Source organism: Lepidochelys olivacea (genome assembly GCF_965140295.1).
Source record: "Lepidochelys olivacea isolate rLepOli2 genome assembly, chromosome: 10".
In the NCBI taxonomy this organism is placed as follows: domain Eukaryota; kingdom Metazoa; phylum Chordata; order Testudines; family Cheloniidae; genus Lepidochelys; species Lepidochelys olivacea.
Window position 1 is genome coordinate 30,832,267 of NC_140420.1, and position 13,123 is coordinate 30,845,389.

General features: G+C 54.1%; 1 protein-coding gene across 1 annotated transcript in view; it reads left to right on the plus strand.

Annotated features, from left to right (window-relative positions):
* The window catches only part of LOC311527561 (cytoplasmic phosphatidylinositol transfer protein 1-like), a 37,770-nt gene that overhangs the window by 12,135 nt on the left and 12,512 nt on the right, over positions 1–13,123 (plus strand). Inside the window, exons 2-6 of the mRNA XM_084641673.1 lie at positions 538–686; positions 8,004–8,092; positions 9,973–9,980; positions 10,680–10,751; positions 12,803–12,898. Of these exons, the coding sequence (XP_084497799.1) occupies positions 538–686; positions 8,004–8,092; positions 9,973–9,980; positions 10,680–10,751; positions 12,803–12,898 (414 nt within the window). The remainder of the gene's footprint in view (positions 1–537; positions 687–8,003; positions 8,093–9,972; positions 9,981–10,679; positions 10,752–12,802; positions 12,899–13,123) is intronic.

Here is a 13,123-nt window from a genome sequence, read left to right on the forward strand (position 1 = left end):
GAGAGTGCAACGCTCCCCCAGGCAGCGGCAGCATTTTATGCTCTTTTTGTACTGGTGTAAGCGACCCCAGGTGGAGAACTGGGCCCATTGTGTTCATTTCTGGGCTCTGCCTTACTAGAGAGGGATTGACTAATGGGAGCTTTTCAGAGAGGAGGAGCAAAATACCAATTGGGAGAGACTGAACGGTGGGGAAAGCTAAGCGAAGAGTGAGGAGACTGCGGCAAGTCTGCGAGGGGTGTAAATGCCAAGGCAGGAGAGGAATTGTTTGGGGTGGGCTGCAAGCGGGAGTGATGGGTGCAGGTGATAAAAGGGAAAAGGTGGGCAGGACCCCAGGAGAAAGAAGCCTGATGGAGAGGAGAGGTCTGTGGCCAGTTTCCCAAGGAAGGGTTAGCAGCCCTTGGAAACATCAAGCTCTGCCGGGCAGAATGCTACTCGCTGTAGAGTTGGGAATAATCCTGCATTGGCTGAAGAGGGGCCTCTCTCGCCCTGCACCTTACAGCAGCGTGGAATCCCTGCTCATGTCCCTTCTTGTTGCAGTACCGCATTGGACAGCTCTACATGATCAGTAAGCACAGTCACCAGGAGAGCGAAAAAGGCGAGGGTGTGGAGGTGGTGAAAAATGAGCCGCACGAAGACCCTGTCCACGGGCCTGGCCAGTTCACCGAAAAACGTGTGCACCTGTCCAGGTGAGAGTTCTCCTCTGAGCTATTCCCGGGTGATCATCCACAAAGCACAGGCTACTTCTGCCGTTGTCCCTGGGGGCTGAGCGCCGGGTTAAGGCTTCCCTAATGAACACCGTCTTTCCTGAGTGAGGGGCCCCAATCGCAAACCTGACATCTTGGAGGGTGTTTTATTAAACCCCATTTGACAGTGGTGGGGCTGCACCTCTCTTTTTGTTCTGTTTGTACAGCACCTTGCACAGTTCACAGTGGGCTCCTAGGTGCTACCACACTGCTAATCATAAATAATAATGTAGTGCTGTGGCTCTAGAATGGCTACAGTACAAGCAGCAGCAGTGCACGCTCCCCCTGCATGTTGCCACCTGAGAGCCCTCACCTCTACAGGCAAGAGGACAGTGCAGCCTCTGGGACCCAGTCAGTCTTTGGCCTCTCTGCTGAGACCGGTCCAGTTAGAGCCAGCGGTGATAGAGGGCTTGTGATGTGGACACTTCGCCACAAGACTGAGATCCCCAGCGGATTTCACACAGGGCCACCAAACAGCAAGGATGGGATTAGAACCTGCAGTCTGGTTCTCCTGTCCCCTATGTGCCAGCTCGCTTCTCTCTCCATGCTTTTTGCATCTAGCCTTTGTTCCGGGCTCTCCAAAGACCTGGTCACTGGATTGTACTTGTTCTCTGTGTTGGTTTCTCTTTGAAATCCCTTGGGCTCTCTCCAGCACCGTCCCCCCACCATTTCTTTCTCTGACTCACCCCTCACCGAAAGCACTAACTCACCTACAACTCAGCCAATCATTTGCATTTGAAAGGTTGCTTTCACCCACCCCCAGGAGCAGAATCCCAAGAAGTATGTGACGCATCCGCTACAGTGACATGGACTTCTTAGTAGCAAGAGCTCCTGAGGTTCTTGCTGATCTGGTCCCTATCCCCAGCCGCTTTGTGTCTTTTCCTCTTGCATTTCAAGATGGTGTTATATCCTCCAGGCAAAGCTCTCCTCTTGTGTTAAGTCCCGGATGGTCCTGATAGGGAATCCCGCTCCCTGCAAATGTAGCTCACAGGAAATCAATGGTTGCAGAAATAACTCTTGGGGCCCATCCAGGCACCACGTCCCAGCATTGTCTCACACTAGCTGCCACAGATTAATGTTCCCACCTGCCAGCAGGAGGAGCATGTACATCAGTATCCCCTTTACTCCGGCTCAGCTTTGATTCCTACTCCAGCTGGCATGTCCCCTTCGGAGCCTCCTCTTGAGTGATCCTTGAGCACGATGGATTAATAGCTTCCCCGATCTGAGAAAAGGCCACTTCAGCTCTGCATCTTGAGAAGCAGCAGCCGGGCCAATTAGCACCTCTCCCTAATTTATTGGCCCTCGTTTGGTAGCGGCCTCCAGGTGTCTGAATCCCAATGAGTTCCTTAAGGCGAACGGCGGCTGCATTGGGGCAGCACGAGGAGAGCTGTGCTGGGCACCCAGGTGGCTCAGGGAAGCCACTAGTGCAGGGATCGGCAACCTTTGGCACGTGGCCCGTCAGGGAATCCGCTGGTGGGCCGGGAGGGTTTGTTTACCTGCAGCGTCTGCAGGTTCGGCCAATTGCAGCTCCCACTGGCCGCGGTTCACCGTTCCAGGCCAATGGGGGCTGCGGGAAGTGGCGCAGGCCGAGGGATGTGCTGGCTGCCGCTTCCCGCAGACCCCATTGGCCTGGAACGGCGAACCGCGGCCCGTGGGAGCTGCGATCGGCCGAACCTGCAGACGCTGCAGGTAAACAAACCCTCCCGGCCCGCCAGCGGATTTCCCTGACGGGCCGTATGCCAAAGGTTGCCAATCCCTGCATTAGGGGCTGTGGATGCTGCGGGTCAGGCGTGCTTTGCTCTTGGAGAGCTCTCATCTGAGCATCTAGGTGCTTTGCTAACGTGGGCAGAATCTCGCGGTGGGTCAGTCTCCTTGTCCCCACCCCACATATGGAGAGAGAGGGGAAGTGACGTGTCCAAAGCTACCAAGCGGGTCAAAGGCAGCGCTAGCAATAGACCCCAGGAATCCGAGCTCCCAGCCCTAGATTGCGCTATTGTATAAATCTTCCCAGAGTGCCTGCTGCCGGTTTACAGAACCTGCTGGTAAATGGGCACCATGAGCAGGGCAGGACGGATAGTGCAGGGGCTCGTCCCTGAGGATTAGTAGGCTCTCTTCATGGGGCTTGGCAGTGGGCCATCCCTGCACATTCAGAGAACTCAGCCATCTAAGAACCCCCTGCTCCCCACCATGGTCATGTCAATTCCTAACCCCAGTCAATCTGTTCCAGCTGATCTCATCCCCAGACTCTCTGAGTCACCCGGGGTGATGTCTGGAACCCCGCTGCTCCCAGCCCTCCTCTCCAAGGCCCTCTGGGGTGCTGGGTGGCTGCTTGCCCCATCTTCCTTCTTTAACAAGTCCCCAGGTAGGTTACTGCCTTCCCAACTGCAGTGTGTCCTCAAGCAGGGGGTGGTCAGGAGGCAGAAGTCAGCCCCATAGTTAGTGGTGGCGGGGCCAATGGCTGCAGTTGAGAGCACATTTCCCAAGGGGTCCAGAGTGAATAACGACCATCTGCTCCCAGGGAGGGAGCCCTGTCTCTCCCCACTGGGGGGAAACACCCCATCCTCAGCCACCGGCCGCTGGCAACACCAGCGCTCCACTCTGGGCTCCAGGAGCTGCGCTCTCCCATTCTGCGCGCTAGTAATGGACACACCCCACTGGGTTACACATGAGTGCCCAGTCCCTGGTCTTCTGGACACCCGCAGTGTGCACCGAACCACTGCCTCCGGGAAGCAGGGTCCCCCCATTTATGGGTTTCACCTTCGCAAAGTTTGCACAAGGCCCCTCGCCAGTCTGCAGTAAAACCAAACAGAGCTGGAGACAGAGATTCAAATAAAAGCAAGTCAAAGGGTTTGGAAACAAAAGGTTACCAGTAAAAGAGAAACATGAACCCCACTCGATAGCCTGTACTTATTCCCAGGTTACTTTCCCATCTAAGGTATTTTTCACCCAATGGTTAGTCTTTGCAATGCTTGTCCAGTTCAGAAAGTTGGAATCCACCTTTCATGAGACAGCCCCTCTGGCAGAATTTCTCCTCTGTAAAGGATACCCCAGCTCACCCCACCACCAATTCTTCTGCTCCTCTATACTCACATGCTATTGTCTCTTAGCCCAGGGCCCTATGTCTTCAGAGCACCCTCCTGCAGTTCCTTTGTTTTTGTAAATGCCCAAGTCTCCACCTGGGCCACAGTAAACACATTGCTGTCTTCTTGGAGGGATCTCCATTACGTCTGCCCTGAGACCCCACCTCAGCTCAGGAGACAAGACTCACTTTGCAACCTAATAGTCTATATTTTGCATATCTCTTAACCTATTAGTCCTGTTCAACCCCCTTGCAGTAACCATGACAATCAGCTAGTTCTTAGCTTTCATCCCCTTCGGTGAAACACAGAGAAGATGGGGTAATATACCTGCCTGGGTAGGTCTGTATCACACCCCATATGGCAGAGAAGGTGGTCAGGCTGTTTTCTGACCCCCTTTCCCTCCTCACACACCGTAACCTTTTGCCCCAAAGATCCAGTGAGTCTGGAAGGAGCAAAGGCTCTGTCTAGCAGCCCTGCTCAAGAAGGAAAATGGTGTCAGTCAACTGATGCACCATAGAGAGCTCTAGGGAGAACGCCCCAGGCTGGCTCAGAGTTTGGAAGTCAGACTACAGCCCTGTGGGGATGGTGTTGGTTGTGAGGAGGGGCTTGTGCAGGGATCGCCCCAGCGTGATGGGTTCTGTCCTGTTCGCGCAAGCTAAATGATGATAATGTGCTGAGTGCACCAGCCATGTGCAGGGCACTCCTTAGAGCTGTCAGGAGGCAAGTTCCCTGCCCCCCACATTCTAAATGCTTTCTGGTTAGAAATCCCTTTCAAAGCCTGGCCAGGCGCTGGGGCCATATACCTGATCAGACTGTTGGTCCATCTCGCCTGGTGTCTGACTTCTGGCAGTAGCCAGTAGTTGATGTTTCAGCCAACCCCCACGCTGGTTGCATGCTGTCTAGCAGCACAGTGATCAGCTTACTCCTTGGTACCTGCCGAATGGAGCAATTTGCATCTGGCCTGCTCACACCTAGCGCTCCTTTCAGTTTGTATTTAGTCACGAGCCTCCCTGGGGCTGAACATGTCTTCCCTGTTCTCGTAAGGTGTCAGTCTGCCCATGACTCCGGAGAGAGTTGCAATCTCTCTCTCTGAGCCCTTATTGCTGAGACAGGAGATGACTCTGGGGGGCCGCTCCAGAATGAAAAATGCAGACAGCTTGCTAGCGAGCTCAGTGCTGCCACCTAGTCCAGCCACGCTGCAAAATACCTGTTATTAAAAGCACACCAGCAGGTTAAAAACCCTACCATGCTGCTGCACTGAGCTTTGCCAATTGCCTTGGAAAGCTAAATAAGTATTTGCCAATAGATCAGCTCAATATTTGCAGTATTCAAGCTATTCCCTATGACTCATATAGGGAACTACAAGGAAATAACTCAGCCACTATTTAGCTAAGGTAACAATGGCAAGGTTTTAAGGGCCAACTCTTATATTTTAAATTAGCTCCTTATTGAAGTATTAACAATTGTGATTAGAATGGAAAGAGCTTTAGAAACCTCATGTGCCTGTCATCACTGTCACTGGCTGTTCCCTTTTTGCATAGCACTCCTCAGGAGCTGGAAAACTGGGTTAGTCAGTTTTGGTCACTTTGAGGTTCTCATTCAGCTAAGCGGGGAAGAGATAATCTGCTTCAAGCTTGTGTTCCCTTTTTTGACCCGAGGGCTAGCCAGAATTCGGGTCTTGTAGTCTTTTCCAGTTGGGGGGAAAAATTGATGATGGAGTCTGGTAGTGTTAAGCAATTTTGTTTGTTTCCAAGAAACATAAGAAGTCCTGTTTCCCTGAATGCAGGAGGAGCCAAAAGAACAGAAGATCATATCTTTGCTTACAGCCCCATGCCTCCAGGCTGTGTGTGTCTTTTGCCCCTTCTTATTAGTCTCTTTCTCTCACACACACACCCCGCTCCCAAGGCAACACCCTGTGGACCCCTGTGCCTTCGTAGTTCAAATTGTTAGGGTGGGCTCTCGTACCCCCTTTGTCTTAGGTGAGTCTGCTCAGCTGTCTCTTACAGCTGTCTTCAATGAGGGGTGGTGGAGGCTCATGCTCACACCTGACAATGTAAAGGGTTAAGCCAACTCACAACACTTGGAACTGGGAGTACAGGAGAGCTGAGTTTTCTTGCAACGGTGTCACTGTTTGGGCTAGTCAGTTATGCCCAATTTCCAAAGTTGGGTGACTAACGTTCCCATATACAGGCCTCGATTCCGCAAAAGGGACCCACCCGTCCACACCCTTAGGCTTACCTCCAGTCCCTTGGAAAGCAGTGGGACTCCTCACCGGCATTTGCAGAACGGGGACTGTAGGTGCCAAGATCAGTGATCTGATTTACAGAGGTGCTGAGCTCTTGCAGGGAAATGGAGGGTGCAGTGGCTGGGCACCTCTGTGCAGGCGGCACTTGTTTAGGTGCCTGAACATGGATTGAGAAGCTGAGTTTGAGGTGCCCAGCTCTGAAAACGTTGGCCCAAGCCTTTTGGCGTTGGATGAAGCAGGAGAGAAATGGGCACTACTGAGGCAGCCGAGGAAGGCAGAGCCTGTCCTCCCACCCAGTGGCAGTGCAACACTAAAGATCTGTGTGTCCGGCTCGTTACAGCCCCACAGCCTGATCTTGCCACGTACAGAGCTCGCATTGACTCCAGGGGCCGTGCCAGACCCATAGAGGGACTGCAGGGACTCCAGCAGAGTCACCAAAGTATTTTATGGGCACAGAGTCCTAGGGTTGGTTCAGGATTCTCTGTCTTTCTCAGGGCATCCCTACAGCTGAGTTGGAGAACCCAATTACATGACCACTGCAAACTGTAGTGTAGACAGGACTCTTTAAACAAGCTGAGACCCAGGGCTGTCCGTGGCTTTAGCCCCGTTACAAGGACTCAGATGGGTTCTGCCTACACTATAGTGCTTAGTTGTCTGATACCGGGGTGCTTGGCCTGGGTTAGCTGAGTGGGCCTTTGTCTCTGTGTTTCACTGACGCTCACTCTCACTGCCCCTTCCCCTGGCTTTTGTCTCTTTCCCATCCTTGGTTTTCTCTTCCATTTGCTGCGGCAAAACCCTCTGGCTTTCCCCTTGCTGATCCGTCAGCAATTGCGAATAGATTGGAGAAGAGCGCAGATGCCTGTGAACTGGCCTTGTGCCCTGGCCCCCTCCATAGACGGAGGGAGGCGATGGACAGCTTGGCTATGTGAGACAGCCCTGGCTGGGCTGCTCCGTCTCCTCGCAGCGCATCGATCAGCTGCTTACTCACAGAGGGAGCTGCCGGTGCTAGACAGGGTATTTTTAGCCGAGGTGCTCACGATTCCCCTCTTGGGGATGCTATTTATAGAGGCTGAAAATTAATCAAACCACACCTCATCTCTCCCTCCCCCCCCTCCAGCTCTCCTCCAATGAGGAGGGAGAGATGAGGTGTCACGGCGAGCTGGCGTGAGCTGACTCTTCATTTCCAGCCCCGGCTGCTGCAGCTCTGCCTGTGAGCGGAGGCTCCTTGCCCAGCCCAGCGACAGTCATCTCCCCCCCAGGGCACACATACCCGGGGTCCCTTGCCCCGACACTGCGGGGCCTGTGCTTCCAGTGCCTGGGGGGAAACACTTGGCAAAAGCAGTCGTTGGGAGCAGGGGCCTGAGCTGGCTCCCCTTGAAATCAAGGGCCCAGCTGCCTTTGCTTTGGTGGGAGCAGGAGCCAAAACTGTGTTCCCTGGAGGGGGAGGAATGCATGAGAGGCTGGGCCCAGGTGGGTGAGCTGGGAGGGCGTGGGGCTGTGGGGGGCTGGATGGCGTTGGAGGGGTGCAGGCTGGCTGGGGAGCATGGCAGTGGACCCACTGGGGAGTGTAATACTGTGGGGGGGGGGGGACAGCTGGGAAGCACAGTGTCTCCTAGCTTGGTGCGTATGGAGCTGGGAAGCCGCAGGCTGGTTCGGGGGCTGCAGGACTGGAAAGGTGTGAGGAGCTCAAGCCTGGGCTCAGGGCAGTGAGGGCTAGCTGGGTCCCACAAGGTGGGTGCAGCCCCTCTTTCCCCCAGGGGTTGCCCCTGCAGGTCAGCACTGAGGTGCATTTGGCAGGGATTGTGCTGAACCTGCTGTGGGGGTGAGCAGAGGAGTTCAGGCCCAGGGCTGTCGGTCTAGAGGGCTGAAAACCAGCCGAGCTCTGTGTGCTAACGAGAGCCCCCCGCTCTGCTCTGCTCTTCTCTTCCCCTGCAGCAAGCTGCCCAGCTGGGCCCGCGCAGTGACACCCCGGATATTCTACATCACAGAGAAGGCCTGGAACTATTATCCCTACACCATTACAGGTAAGAGGCCCCCAACCCTGCCCCCGACTCAGCCACTGCTCTCTGGGCATGCTGAGAGACCCCATTGTTCTCCTCCTCCCCGTCCTCCAGCTGCTTCTCCCACCGGCACCGGTCTGACAGGGGAGTGACTCCCGACTCACACCGGCATAGGGGACAGCAGGCCCAGGCCCAGATCCTCCCATTGTTGGGCACATCAATAAATACAAAGCAATTCTCCCTGTGCCCTCTGGCCTCCTGAGGCAGGGATTCAAGGTCCTTCATCCCAGGTTGGGGGACCCAGTCGTCTGTCCTCCCCCCCAAACACACACACAGTGTGTTTGTGTTGCAGTGTGGACAGGCCTAGACCATGTGTTAGCTGTCCCTGGTCCCATCTCCACTGCAGGACTAAGCCTTGCTTGAGCCATCCCATGGCTGGGCCGCTGGCGGCTCCCCCCCCACATGCTGCCAGCAGAGAAAGCCGAGCACAAAGAGTCCTGCTGGGCCACTGCAGAGCTAGGAGTGCAGGGAGCGAGTCCTCAGCCAGAGCAGATGAATGTGGAACCTCCCGCAGGGTCCTCGCTGCCCTGGCTTGCCAGCAGCTGCCTGAGCCCCCTCCATAGGGGGCGCTCTTCTCCTGCTGAAAGGGACGAGGGTTGTCATGCCAGGCCGGATCCTGCACAGCAGCCCTCGCCGCCTTTGGATGGGGCCGTTCCAGCATCCAGCTGTGTGCCCAGGGATTCCCAGTGACCCATGCCCAACCTGTAGGATTCTGCACAGTATGACAGTGCCAGGTCCTCATCCAGAGCCTCCCGCATAGCCCAGCCAGCTGCACCTCAGATACCTCCCTCAGCAAAATCCAGGCTTGTTGTTTACTGGAAATGCTGGACAATAATCTGCTCTAGAACAGCATGGAGGGGAATCCAACCAGTCAGGCCCTTAGCAGTGCTGAGTGCCAGCAGCGTCTGTGTCCTCTGCCCACAGACATTGGGCCTGAATTTCCCGCTCCACACAGAGCAAGCTGCTTCCCCTCCCAGCAGCACGCTGAGTGTGCATCTGAGGCGGTATTTTCACCCAGCGGTGATCTCACAAATGGGTGGGAGTGGTTCCCACGCAAGGGTGAGGCAAAAAGGGACATGCTGAAACCCAGCCCCATTCATCATCGCCAGCATATTATCCTTGATTTTTGAAGCTCAGGAGTCAATTTCATGAGGGTTTTAGAGGGTTTGACAACTCTCTGCATTGGCAGTGGGGACTCCGCCCCGGAAGCAGGGGGTCTCTCTGGTGGGGTGGAAGTCCTTTGCCCAGGGAGCAGGGGGCTCTCTAGCTGGATTAAGGGTTCTTTGCTCCAGGAGTAGGAGGGTCTCTCTGGTGGAATTAGGGGGTTCTTCCCCCTGGGGAGCAGGGATCTTTCCAGTAGGACTGGGGGTCTCCCCTTGGGGAGTGGGGTTTGTTTCTAGGCCTGAAGAGAAAAGCTGCTCCCCCCTTCCCTTCCCCTGCATTGTGCAATTCTGATGGAGCCAAACTCCCCTCTAGGGAGGATCAGCTCATCACACCTTGTGTCACTAAGCAAGGCAGAGTTTCCTAGTGGTCTGAGCGTGGTGCTGGGAGCCAGGAGCCCCATGTTCGAATCCCAGCTCTGGTACAGTCGGTCTGTCTGCTTGGGCAGATCCCCTGCAGATCCTCCCTGCAGTAACTCTGCTGGCATGGGGAGTGGCAGCAGGGGTGCCTTACTCCCCCGCTTGGGGAGCTGTCTCATTGTTTAGCTGGACTGAGTCACAAAGTGACACTTGGTTGCATGAAGACCCGGCAGCCGTTCATCGGTCTCATCTCTCTCGTCTTTCTCCCTGGCGCCCTGCTCTCCTGCACTGCCGGACCCTGTGATCGCCGTGCTGTCGGCACAGAGTACACGGTAAGAACAGTGACTTGACATTATACTGATCCCAGCACCCCTACGGGGCTCGCCACTGGAGCTGCTGGTTGGCATGGCCCTGCTGCACTGCTAGGCATGGCTGGGGGACGGGGGATGTGTGTGCAGGAGAGTGAATTCAGAGCAGCCCCATTATTTTCCTGGCTGGTAGTTCAGAGGCTAAAACACCAGCCCCTCTTGTACAGCTAGACTCAGTCCCCTCCGCTCCCTTTCTCCATCTATCATGCTTACAGTGCGCCTGGGGTAGATGGCCCCACGGCTGGCCCCGCCCCACCATCTGGCCAGTCCCTGACCTGAGGGCAACTCAGGGTGGTTCTGCCTCCAGCATCATTCACTCCCAGGGCGCAGGGAGACTGCGATGAGGCTGCGCTAACCCTCTCCTCCCTACATCGGTTCCCTCCAGGGCAGACACAAGCAGGCCAATGAGCTGGTAGGGAGGCGGCACTGCCCATGCTGTGCCTGGGTAGATAGGGGGCTTTAGTGGCCTGGGCTAGCAAGCTGGCACCAGCACTGAATTGCCCCGACAAGCAATCTGATGAGAGCCTCTGATGATAAGTGGGTCTGACATGGGGTTCACTGGGGGCCATCAACGGAGAGGAGAACTCTACCCTGGGCTGGCCTAGCTAGCGTCGGGTGCCGTTCTCCAGGCTGGCTTGTAACGGCCTGTCCCTCTCTCTGCAGTGCTCCTTCCTGCCAAAGTTCTCCATTTACATTGAGACCAAGTACGAGGACAACTGCGGAGACAACACGAATGTAAGTGGCTCCAACGTGCACTCCACACACTCTGCCACTCCTCTACCATATTTGCTGAACTCCATTGGAACCAGCCATCCCTAGCCCAGACCCGCCCAGTGCCTCTGGCTGGGGTGCTGAAGGGGACGCTTTGGGGTGAGGCCCTCAGGCTTCTTTCCCCTATTGCATGGGGCAGTGGTATGCAGCCCCGCACCACTCCAGTGACCTTCCACTAGGTGTGTTTGGGCTTCTGTGTATGCCCGGGGGGCATGTGGCTTCTCCCAGAGGAGGCCAGAGCCTCCAGTCCAATTGCCTAGGCAGCAGGCTCCCTGGGGCCAGTGTGGGCATGCCACACATGACTGAGGACATCGCTCAGACCCCAGGCATCACTCTGTTGGCAGCATCTCTTCTGAGTGAGCCTGAACATTAAAAATGGCCATGCTGGGTCAGACTAATGGTCCATGTAGCCTCCCAGGCTCCTGTCCTCCGACAGGGGCCAATGCAGGTGCTTCAGAGAACAGGTAATCATCAAGTGATCCATCCCCTGTCATCCAGTCCCAGCTTCTCGCAATCAGAGGCTGGGGACACTCAGAGCATGAGGTTGCATCCCTGACTGTCTTGGCTAGTAGCCATTGATGGACCTGTCCTCCAGGAACGTATCTAGTTCTTCGTCAAACCCCGTTATAGTTTTGACCTTCAGAATATCCCCCGGCAACAAGTTCCACAGGCTGACTGTGCGTTGTGCGAAGAAGTGCTTCCTTTTTGTTTGTTTTAAACTGCTGCCCATTAATTTCATTGGGTGACCCCTGGTTCTTGTGTTATGAGAAGGCGTAAATAACACTTCCTTGTTCACTTTCTCCACCCCAGTCATGATTTTATAGACCTCTAGCACATCCCCCCTTAGTCATCTCTTTTCACAGTCTTTTTAATCTTGCCTCATACAAAAGCTGTTCCATGCCCTTGATCCTTTTTGTTTTCCTTCTCTGTCTGTACCTTTTCCAATTCTACGATTTTTTTTTTTTGAGATGGGGGTAACCAGAACTGCCCACAGTATTCAAGATGTGGACGTACCATAGATTTCTACAGTGGCATTATGATATTTTCTCTCTTATTACGTATCCCTTTCCTAATGGTTCCTAACATTCTGTTCGCTTTTTTGACTGCTGCTGCACATTGAGTGGATGTTTTCAGAGAACTATCCACAATGACGCCAAGATCTCTGTCTTGAGTGATAATAGTTAATTTAGACCTCATCATTTTGTATGTATAGTTGGGATTATGTTAGCCAATGCGCATTACTTTGCATTTATCAACATTGAATTTCATCTGCCATTTAGTTGCCCAGTCACTCAGTTTTGTGAGATCCCTTTGTAACTCTTCGCAGTCTGCTTTGGACTTAACTATCTTGAGTAATTTTGTATCATCTGCAAATTTTGCCACCACACTGGTTACCCCTTTTTCCAAACCATTTATGAATATGTTGAACAGCACTGATCCCAGTACAGCTCCCTGGGAAGAACCGCTGTTTCTCTCTCCGTTCTGAAAACTGACCATATATTCCTATACTTTGTGTCCTATCTGTTAACCAGTTACTGATCCATGAGAGGACCTTCCCTCTTATCCCATGGCTGTTTACTTTGCTTAAGAGCCTTTGTTGAGGGTCCTTGTCCACATGTTTGTTGACTTCCACAAAAATTCTAATAGACTGGTGAGGCATGATTTCCTTTTACACAAGCCATGTTGACTTTTCCCCAACAAATTGTGTTCATTTATGTGTCTGATCATTCTGTTCTTTACCATAGTTTCAGGCACTTTTCTGGTACTGAAGTTAGGCTTATTGGCCTGTAATTCCCTGGAGCCTTTTCTAAAAATTGGAGTCATGTTAATTATCCTCCAGTCATCTTCAAGGAGCTTTCAGGAGCCCTCCCAGCTGGCAATGGCTCTTGCCCATCACAGAGCTAGTTCTAGGGCCCATTTCCCTGCTAACTTGTGTTGGCACTGGGTGGGTGTGGATGGGTGCTCAGGGCCAGCTGAAGAGGATGTGTTTCTTACCCTGTCCTTTCCACCCCCAGATCTTCCTCAGTGACAAAATCCTGGGCAATCATGAGGTCACCTTCCTGGATATCGCCTTTGATGAGATTCCTGAGCGCTATTACCAGAGCCCAGAGGTAATGCCAGCCCATGAGGAGAACAGGGAGTGGGCAGGATGCACATAGGTGTTGCCAGCACATCCTTACGCTTCCACCCACCCTTGTCACTGCTCCGAACACACACTTACAGGGCCTCACACCAACCCGCCAGCCTACCCCTGTACCCACACCCGCCTGCCCAACCAGACAGCTACGGACCTGATCCTCTACAAACCTGCTCCTCGGCTCTCCCACCTGGCCTGC